Source organism: Cnephaeus nilssonii (genome assembly GCF_951640355.1).
Source record: "Cnephaeus nilssonii genome assembly, chromosome: 2".
Classification (NCBI taxonomy): domain Eukaryota; kingdom Metazoa; phylum Chordata; class Mammalia; order Chiroptera; family Vespertilionidae; genus Cnephaeus; species Cnephaeus nilssonii.
The window spans coordinates 39,406,700-39,425,241 of NC_137073.1; the positions used below are offsets into that span (position 1 = coordinate 39,406,700).

At 46.7% G+C, this 18,542-nt stretch overlaps 1 protein-coding gene across 3 annotated transcripts in view; it reads right to left on the bottom strand.

Annotated features, from left to right (window-relative positions):
- GRAMD2B (GRAM domain containing 2B) overlaps positions 1 to 18,542 on the bottom strand; it is a 94,499-nt gene that overhangs the window by 27,037 nt on the left and 48,920 nt on the right. For all 3 annotated transcript variants that reach the window (XM_079779545.1, XM_079779544.1, XM_079779546.1), the window contains exon 2: positions 1,579 to 1,698. In XM_079779545.1, the coding sequence (XP_079635671.1) occupies positions 1,579 to 1,698 (120 nt within the window). The remainder of the gene's footprint in view (positions 1 to 1,578; positions 1,699 to 18,542) is intronic.

Consider the following 18,542-nt stretch of genomic DNA (forward strand, 5'->3'; position numbering starts at 1 on the left):
TACTTTTTTTAAAAAAAAAGATGAGTAAACATTTGTACTGTACTTGAAAATAAAATGATTTTTTTTTCAAATGTCAAATTACCTATTGTTTATACTGCCCACTAATTTGAATTTCTCAGTTCTGCTGATTCAGATGAACGAGTGTTAACAGTGGTCAAGGCAGTGGGCAGACCTCCTGAAGAACTATGGACGGGAAGCCCATGTGACCAGCAGGGCAGCTGAGCCCTTGACCACTGTCAAGAAGGGGCCTGTCGGCATACAGAGCGCCCATCTCCGGCGGTGGGAGAGGGGCGCATATTGACATAGCATTGCTTTGGTCTCCTCAACCCTGTTATCCTCACCTCCCACAAGTGACTCTGAGCAGGAGCAGTGCAAAATGCAACTGCGGGGCCCCTTATGCGAAACCCAAGAATTTCCAGGCAGCGAGAGCTGAGCCTGAAACCAAGCGCTGGGGTGGCGGCACCCCCGGGAGCACACGCCCTGTGCAGCTGAACCAGCCTGCCCTGGCCAGGAGGATGGCTCTCGTCTATCTAAAGCCTGGGGAGGTTGGAGTTAAACCAGCGGGGCTTCAAAGGAGCACGCTGCAGCCAGTCAACACGGTGAGAGACGCAAGAAACAACATGCTCCGTGCGCGGAGGCACTCGTCTGGCGTCTGGCGAGTGACCCAGGATGCGCCGGCAGGAAACGGCTACAGCGAACCGGGCGAAGTGAGAGGTGAGGGCAGGCACGCAGGGCCGGCGGTGACCGGAAACCCTGGGCGAGAGCGAAGACTTACACGTGGTCCTGCATGAAGGATGGGGGTGGAGCGAAGGCGAGGGCTGGGCAGCCGGGAGGAAAGGGAAAGCAGGAGTTCTTTCCTCGTCCCCTGGCAGGGGCCAAAGGACGCAGAGGGGGCCGTTCCGATGGGTCTCACAGCGGGAGGAGAGCGGTCACGCCGCGCCCCCGACAGACCCAGGGCCACCTCACTCGCACGTGCCCACTGGTTTCGCATTCCCTTTGCAGGGCTACAAAGCCACGTTCCTACGTCTTCCTCTCATGCGAAGGAAAGCACATGCTGGTGCCTCTGAGAGGGATGGGGACCACAGTTCCACATCCCCAAACGGCCGGTCCCCCCACAGCCCCACCATCAAAGCGCGGTCCCAGCCTGTGCAGCCGGCCCGGGGACCCCGGTGGGGTTCCCCTCCACTCTTGCTCGTGGCTGCCAGGAGAGGGAGACAGCAGGCGTGCACACCCAGAGGCTCAGCAGACCCTCCAGCCTGGGCGGGCCTTCCCGGGTGCTTTCTGAATCTAACCCGGGAGGAGGCCACCCCGGCTTCACCCGTGAGCAAAGCCAGTGCTTTCAGAAAAGGGCAGACACTGCAGCAGGCTGGGCGGGGAGGAGAGATGAGCAAAGGAAGGCAAGCGCCGGCGCCGGGATGGCAAGGGAAGACACCCGCTCCTTTCTCAGGGGTGTTGCTTGCCTATGGACCACCCTCACCGCTCTTTTAACCACCGCCAAAAAGCTAGAACCCCCAGCTGCTCGCAGCAGCCCCTCCTCCCGCAAAGGGCAGGAGGCACCGAGTGGGCGTGAGGACTCACCGCAGGCAGATGGCTCTCTTCGGGTCTGGGGACTCGGCCTCGCTGGACGGGGTGGGAGACTGGGCTGTGGGCGACCTGCAGACCTTCTTTTTCTCCTCCACACCATTCTCAGCCTCTGAGCTGGAGAAGAGAGAAAAACGCTTCACCTTAGGCATCCAGAGCGGGGGTGGACGGGGGAAAAGGGTGAAGTCACCTCGCCTTCTGGAGCGCGGAAGGCTCTTCTGTCCCCACCAACAGGCTGAGGTCAACTTGGGCGGCTGTGCCCTTTCCAAACCCCCATTGTAACCCCGCTCGCTCGGCGGGCTTCAGCAGGTAAAGAGCGGACACGGACACGCAGCCTCCCAGGACTGCTCCCGGCCCTGCTCTGCCCTGCCCGGCCGCGCAGAGTGCAGATCACCTGGAGGCTGGGAGGGCCCCTGCGCACACGCACTGCCAGCCCTCAGCCAGGTGTGAGCCTTCCTGCCGGGAAACCCCAGGGCCCTTTGTTTGCCCGGCCTGTGTCACTTAATCACCTTCTGTTGTCCTGGGCCCCACTTTGGGTTGTTGTTAGTTAAGCAAGCACCTCTTGGGCAAGTTGCAGTCTCTCATCTGTGCACACAGCCAACCACGCAGGCCAGGTGGGATTGTTTCCCCATGTGACAGAGGTGGAATCTGAGGCTCTCAGATATTAAATAATCTGACCCAAGTTTGCGGAACTAGCATTTGTCTGAGTTGGGATTCAAACTCAGGTCTGTCCATCTCATGGGCCTTAGTTTACATGAGTGTTCTCTCTCTGTCTCTGTCTCTCTCTGTCTCTCTCCCATGCATCCACCTCCCTACCCCCTCAACCACCTATCTATCCATCTAGCCCCCTTATTAGCTCTTCAGTGCAAGAACTCCAGGGTGGGCTGGGAATCTGATTTTTATACTGACCCAGAGTCTGGGACACTGGTGCTATATAATCCTGATCAATAGGGTTTTGGAAGACTAGGTTTGACCTTGGTGAAGAGAGACTAGAGAGGAAAGTCAGTCCAGAGGGTCCGCACACCGAAATACTGTGGATGGAGGTCGACCAGTGTGCTGGACACGGGGGTGGCCCCTCAACCTCAGGGACAGAAGACACTATTTCCAGCGTGGGAAGATGAGAGGCAGGAACCAGGGGAGGGAGAATACAGGTGTTATTCATGGGTCAGACCTTCTGGGTGTCAGCCTGCACAGCAAAGAACTCACAGAACATACTTCTGAGAATGTGAGAACCCCATAGTGGCTGAGCGAGTGTGAGGGAAGGCATATCAACATCTCATTGCTAGGACAGTTTAGCTAATTTTAGTCCTAACTTAGCACCCGTTCGGTATCTTCACCTGACAATGAACAAGCAGGCAGGCAGGAAGTGTTACTGGTTAGGTTAAGCTTTGTGGTTGCTGATTTACCACATTTTACCGCTCGTGAAAATTCCATTGTGGTGTCAAAATCAAGGCCAAGTATCTCTGACAAGGTATCCATGAATAATCCCCATGGATGGCTGATGCTCCCATTTTGTAGTAAGCATTTCTCTTTTCCTAAACCAGTGATGGCGAACCTATGACACGCGTGTCAGCACTGACACGCGTAGCCATTTCTGATGACACGCGGCCGCATGCCGAGGATGAAACATTTGCGACTAGAGTCTTGGAGTTAGTTTTTTCCTCAAAGTGACACACTACCCGAGTTATGCTCAGTTTTTTGGCAAAGTTTGACACACCAAGCTCAGAAGGTTGCCCATCGCTGTAAAACAGATACCTATTCGGGGACAAAGGCCCAGCCCTCTACTTCTGCAGTTCTTTTCAACGCTCTTAGAACTCTTATAAAGGGGCTCAGTCCATAACCAAACTGCATTATGTGACAAAAGGGACGTGGAAAGCCTTGAAGTGGTAATAGGAAAGCACTGCTTTGGTTTCCAAGAGAGGACTTTGCTTAAATTTAGCATCAAGTTTAAAAGAATTTTAGAACTGCTAAGGGGCCTTCAAGCCTATCTCTGCCTTTTCCCTCTCCCCCCAAGGCACACACAGCACCTTCCTTCAGCAGCATCTGCAGAAACCCACACGAGAGTCCCTCCTGAAGTAGGGCGACGGGTGTGTGTGGAACTTCAACAATCCATCTCGGCTGTTATTCAAGTATTTACTGCATTTCAGGCCGGGTCAGATTAAGACTCAGAGGCAGAGCCGCCGCTGTCCCGGGCAGAACCTGTATGCCCTTAGCAAGAGCCATCCCACCCCCACAACAAAGAGGGGCCTCTCTGTTTGGATGGAGCCCCCCTGGTACACAGCCTGGCAGAGATAAGGTGCCCCGTGCTTAGCCCAGCACCAAGGTGCCAGGAAGCAAAGCCAGCTGTGTTCCCGCCTCTCTCGGCCCCAGCTGGGCAGGCACTTGTGTGCGGGGCAGGGCGCCGAGTGCTTCGCCGTGTGGTGGTCCTGCCTCGGGGCCCGGCTCGGCGCTGAGAAGATGCGGTGCACACCGGTCACCCACCCAGCCGTGCCTCTTAAGGGCAGAACACACAGGTCTGCTCAAGTTAACCGGCTACTTTCTAGATAGTGTCCACCCCACTTTTCCTGAGACTTGCACTTGGCCTCCAGTGCTGGGTCTGTCCTTGAAGGCCCTGGGGTGGTGGGCGCTGGCTCCACAGAGCCGTCTAACCCAGTGGTCTCGGCTCCGCTGCTGCCGGCGTGATCACTCACCAGGCCCCGAATCAACCAATGCCTTGTTCTGTTAACTTCTTTCTCTCACATGGCTTAGCCAACTACCAGACTAAATAAACTCCTTAAAGGCAGGGGACTTCTGTCTCCCCTCCCCCCTCCCCTGCACTTAGCTCAGCATTTTGCTCATGGTGGTCATTTATGTGTGTTGACCGACGTGGGATTCATTCTGTAGCGTCTCAAAGAGTCAGTGAAGTTCATCTGGGGACCAATTCAATTTTAGTTTAGTTTTTTTTTTTTTTTTTTTTTTTTTTTTTTTTTACTTAAAGATGCTACGGAAACTGAAGCAAGCTAATTCCTACCAACAGGAGAGATTATTCCGCAAACCCCCCACCCTCAGGCCTGTCAGCAGCAGACGAAACTGTGTAAGTCAGACAGTGGAGACTCCTGTCAGAGGAGCAGAGTGTAGGAGGGGGCAGAATGCTTCCTCAAGGCCTCGCAGTAACTAAGTCACTGTCAGGGAAGCCGGTGGTGGAGATGAAATAACACGTCTCATTTAAATCATGAAAATAGAGGAATCGGTTTTGCTTTTAAAAAAACAAAAAACAAAGCAAAGCAAGACCCTTTCAGGGACACTAACTAAAGAGTTAACACAGCTAAGCTAAAAATAAAAAAAATACAGTCTTCCTCTTTCAACAACGTTTTTGGACAAGTCCCTGCTGACAGGGCAGGATGCTCGGAGCTGGGCAAGCGGGAGAGTAGTGAGTGACAGCTACAAGGAGCCACGGAGCAGCAGACGATGCTGGAACACAGGGCCCACCTTCCCCTGGCCGCGGCAGGTTCTTTCTTCTCCCACCTCCAACCCATTCAAGCATCCATTATGGGCCCTGAAAGCTTTCCAGTAGGAATTTCAGAGCCACGAGACAGTCATGCTTATATCAACCAGCCTGGCGCCCCCATCAGGGGACCGCGTTTGTATTCCCAGCTGGGAAGTGCTTGCTCCACTGAGACACTGCCCCGCACTGTCACACAATCTGTAAATACACCGCAGGCCCGACAGTGCCTATCAACAGCCCAATGCCTGTCAATTCCCAGACCTCACGGATCGGATGAGAACGTGATTTGGATTTCACAAAGATTCAGAATTGGAATTCTAATATGGGTCCGCTCTCATTCCTCCCAGAGAGAGACTCTGTTCTCTGGACACATCAACCCCCCTCCACCCCTCCCGCTGAGAACGCGCTGTATTCAGGCATCATCACACGCAAGTCAAGTAAGCAGCTACTGGGCACAGTGATGACTAAGCTGCATGGCAGGAACCTGAAAACAAGTGCCTGACTGAGGCTCATCCGGGAAGCTGTGCTCCTTTCTAATGACAGCGGCAAACACCGTGTGTGTCTACCTTCACGTGAAGTTAGTCTAGGCTGAGGCATAAAAAATGTCACTAAACTCCCTTAGGATAGCACAGGGGATGGTGGTTTTACATCCATTATCATTTCTAAAATCCCGGATCACCATTTCCTAAGACCACAGTCTTGACCAACAAAGGTTTATAAGGGACTTGAAGGCCGGATATGTTTCCGCAGACCTCGGTGGGATGAACTCCTCGCCCTGGGACCGCCGCGATTCAGGCCAGGTCTGCGCCAGGCCAGAGTGGCCGAAACCCTGCCCTGAAAACGGGGCGGCACGCGGACGTGCCGAGGCCTGGGCCCAGGCAGACCCTGGGTTTTAGGTGCTGCCTGTTTAGTGGCTCCACGGCAGGCAGGCCAGGGCGGCAACACTTGGGAAGCAAGGAGATGGGCTACAGGGGCAGAGGAGGGCGCTGGGGACCCCTGGGCAGCAGCCCCAGAACAGAGACTTCGATCACACTGACCGAAAAAGGGAAGCAGAACGGGGTGCATAAGGTTCAGGGGTGTGAGGGAGACCAGGGCCTCCCCAACCCCTCAGCCTCTCTACCTGCCCAGTAAACTCAGAATCTCCCAAACTCCATTTTTAAGTCAGGAAAAACAGCCTTTCACTCACTATTCTGATACAATATACATTTTACTTTGTAATCTATCTACACATTTATTTCTGAATAGGTACTAGAGGCACAAGCCCACCGTTCAAAAGTTACAAACAGAAAAATAAATATCCCTTCTACCGGTGTTTCATGGGGCTCCCGTTTCTCTCCAGAGGTACCTACTGTCGTCCCAGCCCCTGTGTGTCCTTCTGGGAGTCTGTGCATGAGTGTGTGTATTTTTAAGCTCAAATGAGACCCTGCTAGTCTCTACCTGTTTTGTCTTGTGTTTAACTTACTGTATCTTGTTGCTTTCCCTACCACCACACACATTTCCTCATTCTTCTTAATGACTGCATAGAGTTCACTGTAATGCGCGGCTCATAATCTAACCAGTTCCTTATTGATGGGCATTTAGGTGGATTTCAGTCTTGCTACAAATATAAACAGCACCACAACAAACGTCCTTGTATGTTTATCATGTGTGTGGAAATTTCCATAGGATAATTTCCTGGAAATGGGACTGTGTCAAAATGTACATAATTGTATAAGCCAGTCAGAGAAAGACAAACACCATATAATCTTACCTACTGTGGAATCTAATGAACAAAATAAACTGACTAACAAAATAGAAACAGAGGCATGGCTACACGGAACTGACTGACGGCTGTCCGAGGGGAGGGGGCCTGGGGGGACTGGATGAAAGAAGATGAAGGGATTAGCCAAAGAACATGTATGCATAACCCACAGACACAGACAACAGTGTGCTGACGGCCAGAGGGAAGGGGGGTCAGGCGCTGGGTGGAAGTGGGCAAAGGAGGGGAAAATGAGAGACATCTGTGATAGTGTCAACAATAAAAATAAAGTTAAATAAATCAAGAAGTACATACTTTTAAAATTTTATAGTCATCACTAAGTTGCCCTCAGTAGAGGGTTTGTGACCCAACAGTGATTATACATTCTTACTAATAAGGTGCTAAACTTTAAAAAAATCCCTTTATAATTTTGGCATTTGCATTTCTCTCCTTATGAATAAGATTGAGTGTACTATTTTTATATGTTCAAGATTTAAAAAATTTTCAGTTTTGTAAATTAGCTACTTGTATATACATTTTGCCAATTTTTCTAGTGGGCTGTTGATGAGAACATTTAGGGAAAACAATTCTTATCATAACTGCAATATTCTCGGCAATATTCTAGAATTGACTTTTTAAAAGAATAATCTTAAGCATTTAGAAGAAGTTAAGCAGATATTAGGGGTCAGTATAATGTTAAAATAAAATGTTAATGACAAATTAACTTTTGTTTTCCTTGATAGGTGTATGGCAGATAGAAAAAAAAAAAAAAAAAGGAATACCCAAAACACTGTATTCTTTGGCTCTAGCAAAACCTATAGTGGAGCAGGACAGGCTTCCAGTTTGGGATGGAGATCAGGAACACAACGTCTACCCCTCCTTTCTGAGTATTTGTAAAAGAAGTAATAACCCTCCTGCTACCACATTGGCGGGAACCGTAAACAGAAGAGTGAAACTTCTGGGAAATGGAAAGTAGAAAGTCAAGTCCAATTTAACTCTTGCAGCAAAGTAGAGGAAGCTGTAGTTGAGAGCAGGGGGACCCAGGACAGAGAAAAGTGATCTGTTTGTCAGATTCCATGAGGGTACAGGAGGAGGATGCTATAAATTGATGAAACAGCCGATTACATTGAGGGTGTTTGGTGAGAAATCTCTGACTCCCTTACCCACTCTTGCCAGGTCAGGTACTTAGCCCCTGGGGGGGAAATATCAGAAGGGCTGTCCATTAAAAACGGAACAACTTAGGTGCAGAAAACCAGGGTACCTGGTATAGAGGGCGGAGCCCCAGAGTAAATCTCTTCTCATCCTTGTTTTGAACGAGGGCGTCTCCAGGCGAAGTGCCAGCTCCCTACCCATGTCTCTCCAAGCCTGCTCTAGTCCCTCATTTATTCTCACTATGAAATGACAACACAGCACTGCCAGATATCTGAAGAAAATCTGAAGTCTTAAAGAAAAGACCAAGATAAACCAACAGTAGGTAAAATTCTCAGGAAACTGACTTCAGAGAACAGGAGAAAACTCAATACAAGAAAAACGATACCACCAAGCCTTCGAATTAATATCTTCAGAGAAAGAAGGTAGGGCCCATACATCAGATGACAATGTTGTGGGAAAGGAAACCTTCCTTAACCCCTTAATTCTCTGCGTCCAAAGCCTACTAGTCTATGAGGCACTTTGTGACTTCCCTGTCCGCCCATCATGATCTCTCTGCTCCCCTTCTTTCCCGCCGCTCCCCACGAGAAAACCCGTGCACTGGCTGTTCCCTCTGCCTGGAATGCTCTCCCCCAACAATCACGTGGCCCTCTCCCTCCTCTCTTCTCAATCAGACCTATATATTTAACCAAAGGGTTGGAAGATAGCATCAAGATACAGAAATACAAAAAAAGTGAGGGCGAACAAGAAGACATGTTTAAGCCAGCCATTTCCATATCAAATGAATAGAAATTTTAAATAGAAAAAAAAGGAAGATGGTATTATTAAAGAAAAAATATGAGCCAGAAAAGAGTGAAAGAAAGGCAGAGGTTACTAATATCCTAAAAAGTGTGGAGTCCAATTGATTTAACAAGAGATTTAGGTTGATATATTCTTCAAAGACATAAACGTGTGAAAATAGGAAAGAGTGGTATGCCTATTTAAAACTGGGAGTGGGAAGAGGGAGGCAGGGAGTTAGCGTGAGTTGACTCTTATGTTCCATCAAAACAGGAAGTTGGGAGATAAGGTTTAAAATTAGTAAGAAAGAACAGGATGCATATATTTTTATAGATAATAAAATAACCACTACACCTAAAATCAGTTACACCTAAAATCAGGTACAGTTAAACAAAGCTACTGGGAGCCAGATGGAGAATGGGAAAGGGGATTGAGTTCATTATAAACTTTAATGTACTATATTATTTTGGTAAACATTTATAAAACATATTTATTAATATACTCATAGAGAAGATGTAAAATTCAGAGTAGATCCTAAAAACAGGTGGAATTACTACCTTTGAATGGTTGCGTTCCTACTACGTGTAGATAATGCCAGATGTTGTGCTCTCAAGGGACTTAGCCTCTGTTATTGGTTTATCACATAAATAAAGCATAATATAGGTTGTAAGGGGCATCTCCCGTAAAGCGTCTTGGGAATTCAGAAATCTCTTCTACTAGTATTTGTAAAGAGCAGAAACAGGGATGTTTTGTGGAGGAAACAAGCATAAGAGGTGGGTCAAGATGTCTTAGGGAAAAAACAACAACAAAAAACAGTTCCTTTGGATGGAAAAATGAAAACCTTCCATTATGAAGAAAAAACTATGAGCCAGAACATTTTTTTCATTCGTCAACTGTGCCACCTCTCTACCCAAAGAAACACTGTATTTGTGCAAAGCTGCTTGTGAAGGATTGACATTTGAGCTGGAGGCATACAATCTGCAATTGTGGAGATACTAAAAGGGCACGAAAAACAAAACAAAACACAAGGAAATGCAGAAGTGAAAACACGCAGGCAAGGAAGAGCCACATGCACAAGGAAATCTAGCACGTTGGTTTCGTCGGGAGTCCAGGGAGCAGAAAGCAGCAGAAATTAGGTTGTTGTGAAGTTTGATTCCTAAAGAGAGAGGGCTATTTTCGTACTGCACTTGGTTCACAGTAGGAATTAATAGAAAGAAGACTTTTATACAAAAGGAATGGAACAATGGGATATTAAATGCCCACCTTTCCCCACACATATATCACGGGGGGGGGAGGGGCGAGGGGGGCTGGATGAGATGTGTGCTTCTTCAAATCTGTGTACAAAAATAGCAGAGGTTGGGGGAAAGAGGCTGGATTCAGATAAGGGGACAAATTTGATGGCAAGAAGCAGAGACTGCACTGGAGAGATGATCCAGAGATACCACGAGCAGGAGTACAGAGAGCAAGCAATGGAGAGGAACATCCAAGATAACCCCAAGGTTATCTGGGGATGGAGAAGGCAGCCTTGCCATGAACAGTTACAGGGAATACAAGAGGAGACGTGGGAGGGATTTCGCTAATCTATTTCAGTATAATAGACTTACATTGTTAGCAGGTGGTAAACTGTATCAAAAACCAAAAGAGCCCAAAGAACAACAAAAAGAATATCTGATTTTGCAGGGGAGGGGGTCTGCCAGTTGGATACTATTTCTGTTGAGGCTCAAGCACATGGCCATGGCAAAGAGCAATACTTAAAGCTCAGCTGAACACCAGGGCTGGGCGAATGGCTTAGAGCAGGCCACCAACCGCCCGCCGCGCCTCTTTAACCTGGTCGCACAGAGCCCCACTGTGCTCATGCGAGTGGACAAGTCACTGCTCCATGAACAAGCATGTGGTTCATTCCCACCTTATATCTATTCCCGATTCTGTTTTCCTAAAGCATTGCTTTTCTTTCAAAGCCTCAGGCAACGCAACCCCCCAAAGTGTTTAAATGTCAGGATTCTGATTCTGAGAGGATAGAAACCCAACTCAAACGAGCTTATATTAAAAAGAAAACACACCCCACAAGGGCTTTGTCACCGGTATAAGATGAAGTCAGCAGAGAGAACAGCTGCGGACGTTTCCCTTTGACCTCTGGAACACACAGCAGTGACCTCCAGGGTCTCCCTCTGCAAGTCTCTGGGACATCAATGCCCGATTCATCCTCCTGAGACACTGCCTCCATTATGTCAGGCCACTGGTCCAGAACCAACAATGGCTTTCCATTGAGCATCACGTTAAGGCATCTGGAGATGAGCCAAGACCATCCAGAGTTTTCAGTCTCCCTCTACTTTTCAGAAAGAATTCTCCAAGCCAGCTATGTTGGTCTTCTCACCACGGCCTCGCTTACACCATGCGCCACCATGCACACTGGCTCTTGTTCTGGCCTGGAATATCCTCTCTGATCCTTCCTAACTGCCCACCACTATCCACCGTTCCATGCCAGGTTATATACCCTTCTGATATTGGCCCCAATGTCTGGACGTAAGAAATTGTGCAATTGCTACTTGTGGGTCAGACAAATTTGAGTGTATTTGCAGCACAGGACAACACACAGCATTGAATATTGGGCTTGGGCATGTAATTTGTCCATGTGGTGAACTCCTTCCCAAGATTTACCGGTTCTTTTGGAAGAGGGCCATGTTGAAGGTGGGAGAGGGGAGAATAAGGCCGTCTTGTCACTGAATCACAACGTGTGCAAATTTAGTTCTCAAACTGATCGTTAGTTAGATGAGCAATAATTTGAAACCATATGGAAACTTGATCATACTGTCTCCACTGTTGGAAGAAACAATTGTAAGCAAAATCATAATCAAACCAAAACACTTCTCAGCAGTGGTATTTTGAGACCAAGCATCATTAGGAAACAATAAAAGAAAATGCATCAAGGAGGCAGTCACTGACTTTTCCAATTCCCAGAGAAGGTAGATTGATGCTCTGATGTAAGTGCCCTTTTGTTATTTACAGCCTCAGCACGCACACATTATTGGGAATGTTGTACTGCTCACTGCTAACAACATTTCTAAAAACATATTATTTAATAAGTCCTTCAAACCAGAATATAATTTTCTCAGGGGCAGGGACTTTAAGTATTATTATTATTTTTTGTATTTCTATCTTCACTCCTTTTCTTCTTCTTCTTTTTTTCCCCACTCCTTTTTCAAAGTGGTTCTTCAAAACAGCTTCCAAATCAGCAATTGCTGAATGTCAAAATAAGTCACTTTTAATATACCTAAGATATATTAGAGGACATCTATTTAATTGAGGCATTTGGCCTAAAGGATGTGTTCGGGGGAAAACTAGATTTTAAAAGTAGAATGAAAAACTTACCAAAACAGAAAGATAGCAGAGAAAAAGGACAGGGCATGAAATCCCGGAAAAAAATGTTTAGAGAAAGTATAATATTAACTTCTTCAGCTATCATGGCACATATTCAAAATATCATAAATATCAAATAAGATTGAAAAGTACCTCAGATACTTTAGAAATAACTAGGAATGAAAACCTAGATGATGGAGAGCAATTGGATTGCAGAATATTTTTGGGGAGGTAATATAGAAAAAGAATATGCCATGTGATCCATCAAAATACCATTTGGAATTAGGGATACTTCTGAATGATAAAATGAAGCAAAGATGTTTACATAAACCAAACTTGCAACTGGTCAAATTCATAACTATGCTTACTGTCCAGAACAGGAACACTAGAATTTAAGAATAATTAAGAAGTCCTTTCACCTAGCATTGGGTAAGGCCACAAGTAAAAATCTCAAATGGGAATCTGGTCTATTTTTAAGGACCTCTCCCTACACCAAAGAGATCCCATACTCATGATAAATAGCCAGTTGGATGGATACTGAGGACTATGCCTGTTCCCAATAGATTAACAGTTGAAATGAAGTGTTTAAGCACACACTAAAAACAAAACCCACTGTTACATCAACCCCGCTGAAGCCCAGAATGAGCCCAGCCTGCGAGGCTCAATGATTGAGCGTCAACCTATCATCCAGGAGGTCACGGTTCGATTCCCAGTCAAGGCACATGCTTGGGTTACGGGCTCGATCCCCAGTGTGGGGTGGCAGCCGATCAATGGCTTTCATCATAGATGTTTCCCTCTCTCTCTCCCTCTCCTTCCTCTCTGAAATCAATAAAAATATTTTTAAAAACCCAGAATAAAAAAAAGTTAATGCCTCCATTTGATTTTTCAGAACTAAGTGGGGGCTCACTTGGGAGCAAAAGTAATCAAAAGGCTCAGTGTGTAAGGAAGGAGAAAGGAAAGAACGAGTAACTCAAATATCAGGAATGCCCAAGAGAAGAGGTGTAAGAGGTACAAAACCCTGAGAGGTGAGCAGGATTATGAGGATGTAGGGATAAGGTGCAGCGGAGCAGAGGGGTTCCAAATAATGAGAGGAAACCAGGGCCCCGCCATGATTTCCTGGGAGGAGGCACAGATGAATGAGATTGATACTCCTGAGAAAATTATTGTGTATCTCCTGATAGATGGGTGCTGGAAGAGAGTGATGTCAGAGAGACCCGAGTCAGAGGCACTTGTCCAGGAAGGAGAAGGAATGAGGACCAGATGGCAAGTGAGAAAGGGAAAAGGGAGGAAGGAGGCTGAGACACCCCAGAAGAGGCATCACTAGTAAACGTCATGGGCAGAATGTTCTCTTACGTTAACACATCTCCTCTTGCTTTAAATTTCACTTCTCGTTACCATATCTATGACAACTTTTATTTGGAGAGAATGTGTCATGCCAGAAATACATATATTTAGCCAGAAGAGAATATTTAACCTATTAATAGCACAGTAACATTTAAGGCTTAAAACAACAACAACAACAACACACACACACACACACACACACACACACACACACACACACACTAAAAAACAACCAGGGCCATTAGAAGCTTACTTGAGAAGAGAGAAGTGTTTGCTTTTGTTTTGAGAACCTCCCCGCCCCTGTCTCCATGGAGACGAACTATGCTACTTTGGCCCTCTGCTGTTGGAAAAGGCATTTGGACTTAAAGCATCCGGAGGTAGGAGCTGCCTCCTGCCACCCTGGCTGTCATCTGTGATGACTAAAGTGCAATCTTTCCTCTTATACCTCCATTTCCTGGAATGTTGTCTTTCTGTTCCGTGTCGGGGAGGGGGGGGGGCGGGCGGGGGGGGATCAAAAGCCAGAGAGCTACAAGACCAAGGTTGTGGGCAACACTGCCCAGGTAAAATAGCACCAGAGAGCACTCCAGAAACCTCTTTCCCTTGTTTCCCCCCCTCAAACTGGGCAGCACTACTTCCTCCGTCTCCTGTGTTCTGATGTCATGGTTCAGAACTGCACGTGCGTGAGGACAGCTCAGCGTGTTCACTGGGCTGCCACACAGGGATCTCCCTGACGTCAGCGTCCGCCTCACGCCACATCGCCCGCAGTGGTCACGATGGGCAGGGACGTATGCATGCCACTAGCACACGTAAACATTCTCTTTGCTTAAATGCCATGTATTATTAAGACCCAGATTCCTTTCTAATGAAAAATTAATGGGACTCAACTTCTAGAGAAGAGAGGAACTGTCACTTTAAAAAAATAGGCTATCTACATGTTAGAGAAAATAGTTTTCTGTAAAAGGCTTTGGTTTCACCAAAACATGTCCAAACTAGATACACTTACTTTAAGGAAAGAACAGTTCATGCTATCTTCTGGCAAAAAATTTAAAAAGGAGTACATGTTTAGTTATTTCCAAGTTGTAAGATGTAAAGTGTTAAGGTAACCTACTTATGAAAGTAAACCTACTTATGAAAGTGTCTCTTACTTATATCTGTTTTTCCCTGGACTCTGTCCCTATGTTTTGTACATATTATTGTCACCGATATGGAATTATCCAATATTTATATCACCATTATATAATGAATGATATAAATATTGTATACCATCATATTATTTATGTTAAGTGTTATATATTATAATTGTTATTATAGGTATCAAAATATGGAATAATTATAGAACTAACAACTCCAAACATGAAGAGAAATGTTTATCCTGCTATTTTTAAAGACAACTAACTCGTAATAAAAAGATTCAGTGTGTAAGGAAGGAGAAAGGAAAGAACTGGACAGAAGAATTAGAATGAATGTAAAGTACACTTGACAATTAGTACCTCTTTTCAAGGAAATAAGCAGTACGCCTAAATAGATTTTTTAAAATATTACATCTAACATCCTTACTCCCTGACCTTCATTTCTCCCCCGGCAATATGCATTTTCGCTACCAATGCTGAAACTACATTCCTTTGGGGAACACCTGTGCATTGCAGTTCTCAAAGAACATGCACACCCACACCACGATACCGTACCAGCCCTCACGCCAGCTTTATGAGGCAAGTATGCAAGACAGGCCTTATCCCTATTTCACAAATAAGCAAGCCAAGACGAGAACACTGAGGGACCACTCGGAGGGACTGGAACCTCCATTACTCTCACACTCAGACTGTCTCCCACCAAATCCAGTCAGACCCCAAGACCTGCGGATTTTACCTCCTTAATGTTTCCCACTGATGCCCCGCCCGTGCCTTCCCAGTGCTGTTGGCTTGGCAAGGGCCCTCAATGCAGGGTCCTCCTGCCTGGACCACAGCACCTCCTACCTCGTTTGAGGGATATGCGACATTTCCTCTTCCCTTCTTCCCTCCTCCCATCGGTATGGGAGCTCACTTCGCCCTGTGATCTTTGAAAAGCCCAAATCTGAGGTGATACTCACATCCTCTTCCAACCCCACCCGATAAAGGCCTCTGGCTCTCCGCTGTCTGCAGGTGAGTGCAGGCGGCCAACCCTGGGCTCGGGCTGCCCACGCCCTCCCCCGGGCCCTGGCAGGCACAGCTCATCTTCCAAGGTTTAGCTCTGGCTGGGGCCTCCCACCAGGAAGCCTCTCCCAGCCTCTTCTGTGCCCTGAGGACTGACACCCCCCCCCCTTTTTTTAATGCTCCACCCCACTATCCTAAGGTCTGGCTGCCTTGGCAACTGTTGTACACTTTAATGTGGGGTTTGGTTTAAGTATGAATGGGCTACTGTTTACATGTCTCCCCCCCTTAGACCACAAGCGCCTGGAGGGCAGGGTCTAGGTCTAATAACATCTCTGTATCTCTAGGGGGGAAGGTGCTCCCCTCATTTCCCTTAAGTACTCATGTTCCTTAAACCAGCCCCCGAGGCCAGGCGTCCTCATTTCCAGCCCAGGGCCCTTTTTGGCGACACCGGACAGTATAAGTAGCAACAGGAAGGGATGTACTTCACTCGAAATTCCTGGACTTGGGAAGACTGGCATGGGAAAGGCCAGAGAAGTTTTCTACTGGGGGTTGGACCCTGTTCTGGCAGATTCAGACTAAACTAGTCAGGGGCAGTTTTAGCAAGGCAGTGGCCCACCCTTCCAATTCTTCCAGACCAAGATCGGACAAGTCCATCCCGCAGAAGTTGTGGGTAAAGAGGACACGTTTTCACTGAGGAAGCATCATTGCTTCTTCCCACGAAACTGGGTGAAAGGTGGTGCAGTCTGTCTCACTGAGGCCAAAGGAGCTCCTTGTTAATGCTGGGAGGGGCCCTGGGCCTCAGCCGGCTGGGCCGTGTAAAGGGCAATGCTTAGATAGTGTAGATTCCCAGAAACCGAAAGAAAGCAGGATCGCTTTTCTTCATGTTACACCGCTGGAAGGACACAGGTAAGGCTCAAGGAGAAGCAGCTATTCCACAACCTGTCTTCCTAAGAGTAGCCCAATGCCTGGTTTCTGGGAGTGGCATCTTCACAAGGGATGTTTATCATATTTCAGTGTCTTAATAAGAACCCGGCTTTCTCGCCTCCACACCAGGGCCTCCCTCCCACAGCATGTGTTAGGACGCTGCTCTGTATAGAGCTGCTCTCTGTCACATTAAACTTGAGTTCAGAAAACACATCCTTTTTTTTTTTTTTAATTAATGTTGGGTAAAGGAGCTTTAGGGGATGTGCGCATTTTCTTTATGACCCATGCAAATAGGTGACATTGACGAAAGGAATATTGGCAATGTTTGACGATCAGTCCTAGATTTCATTGGAGAAACTCATACTGTTTTACAGTTTTGGGATTAACACTTAATTTACATCATAGCTGACTGAGTAATTAAAGGTCCCCACTTATTTTCATAAATGATTAGAAAAATTTCCAACCACTTACTATGATAATTTTATGAGCTATACAAAGAAGAATGATTATCTACTCATGGCCAATCTTGTTTCATCTGGATCCCTGCCCACTCCTCCCACCTCCTATTTATTTGGAAGCAAATCCCCCCATTATCTCTGCATCTTTAACTATTGCAGTATGTAGCTCTTGAAGGTAACGATTCTTTATTTATTTTAGAAAAAGAGATAAACATAATACCAATATCAAACCCAAAAAGGATTAACAATTGTAATTGATTGAAAAATAAGTGGAATCTATTGCTCTGCAGGGAAGGGATTAGCATAGGTATTACTGTTGCAGAGTAGCAGGGCATGCCTCCCCAGAAGAGGCCACTTTGGTATATTGGTTATTTTGAGCTATAGTCACATGAAGAACAGAAAATGCAGGGAAAATGCAGGCTTCCCCTGAACTTCCCTTCTCTGCACAAGGACAGATCCTCCAAAAGGAACTCAACTATCAAAAATCCCTCCCTGGGAGTTCCATCAACCAGAGAGGATTGAGTCATCACAGGACACTAGACTAGAAGTCAACACCACACCCAGACAAACTTTGACACCAACAATCAGACCTCCCATCTAGTGTATGGGACCTTCATCTTTCCAAAACATCATTCACTCTCCCCTGAGAGACCTACATCCTCCCTCCTGTTTCCTTGTGAAGATGGTATTTAATCCTAATGCCTGGGAATTACTCCATTTTTCCCTGGGTATCTCCCATGTCTACATGAGGTACACATGCTCATAAACTTCTGTTTGTTTTTCTCCTGTTAATCTGTCTTTTATTACAGGAGTCTCAGCTAAGAACTCAAAAGGGTGGAGGAAAAATGATTTTCCTCTTTTCTAGTATTTAGGATTACAGTGGACTAAATCATCTCTAGGCACATGGTTGGATATTTGAGTGCCCAGTATGGGATTTGGGAGATGTCGCGTTCCCTGCAGTAGTTTACCTGACTGTGGCCAGCTTGACAACAGGAGGTACCCCCTTGATATCTCCACTTCCTTTTATTTGGGAGCCCAGCTGCTCTGACTACTCTGAGCAGAGGAAGAAACAGACATGACATTCCCTAATCTCAATTCCTGGGCCAGATTAAGTTTTCTTGGGGATGAAGGAAAAGAGAGTCACCATTACATGGGTCAACATGAAACTAGTTGTAATTGTGATCAGAATGTACCCAACTGGATGAGCTACCTTGACTCTAGATAGGCTGATGGAGCCACACCTGGATCCTGCCTGTGCATCTTCCCAGCTCACACCCAAGGGACAGTCTGACAGAAACCTGAGCAGACAAAGGTGATAGCTCAGCCACCCATTTCCTCTGGCCCATCAACACTCTGTGTCATCACAGTCTCAGGCTGTGCTGGCACTTGCAGTTGTCTGGGCTTTCCCACAGACATGCTCACTTGCCTTTGAGAATCTGCAGCTTTAGGTCAGACCTCGTGAGCACAGAAAAGTGACAATTCTGCACCTATCTAAAAAAGAAAGCAGTGTGTGGGTTTGAAACAAAATATGGAGTTCTAGGTGCAAAGATCACTTCTCTCAAAAGATGAGATTCTCAGAATCTGTTCATTACACATATTTG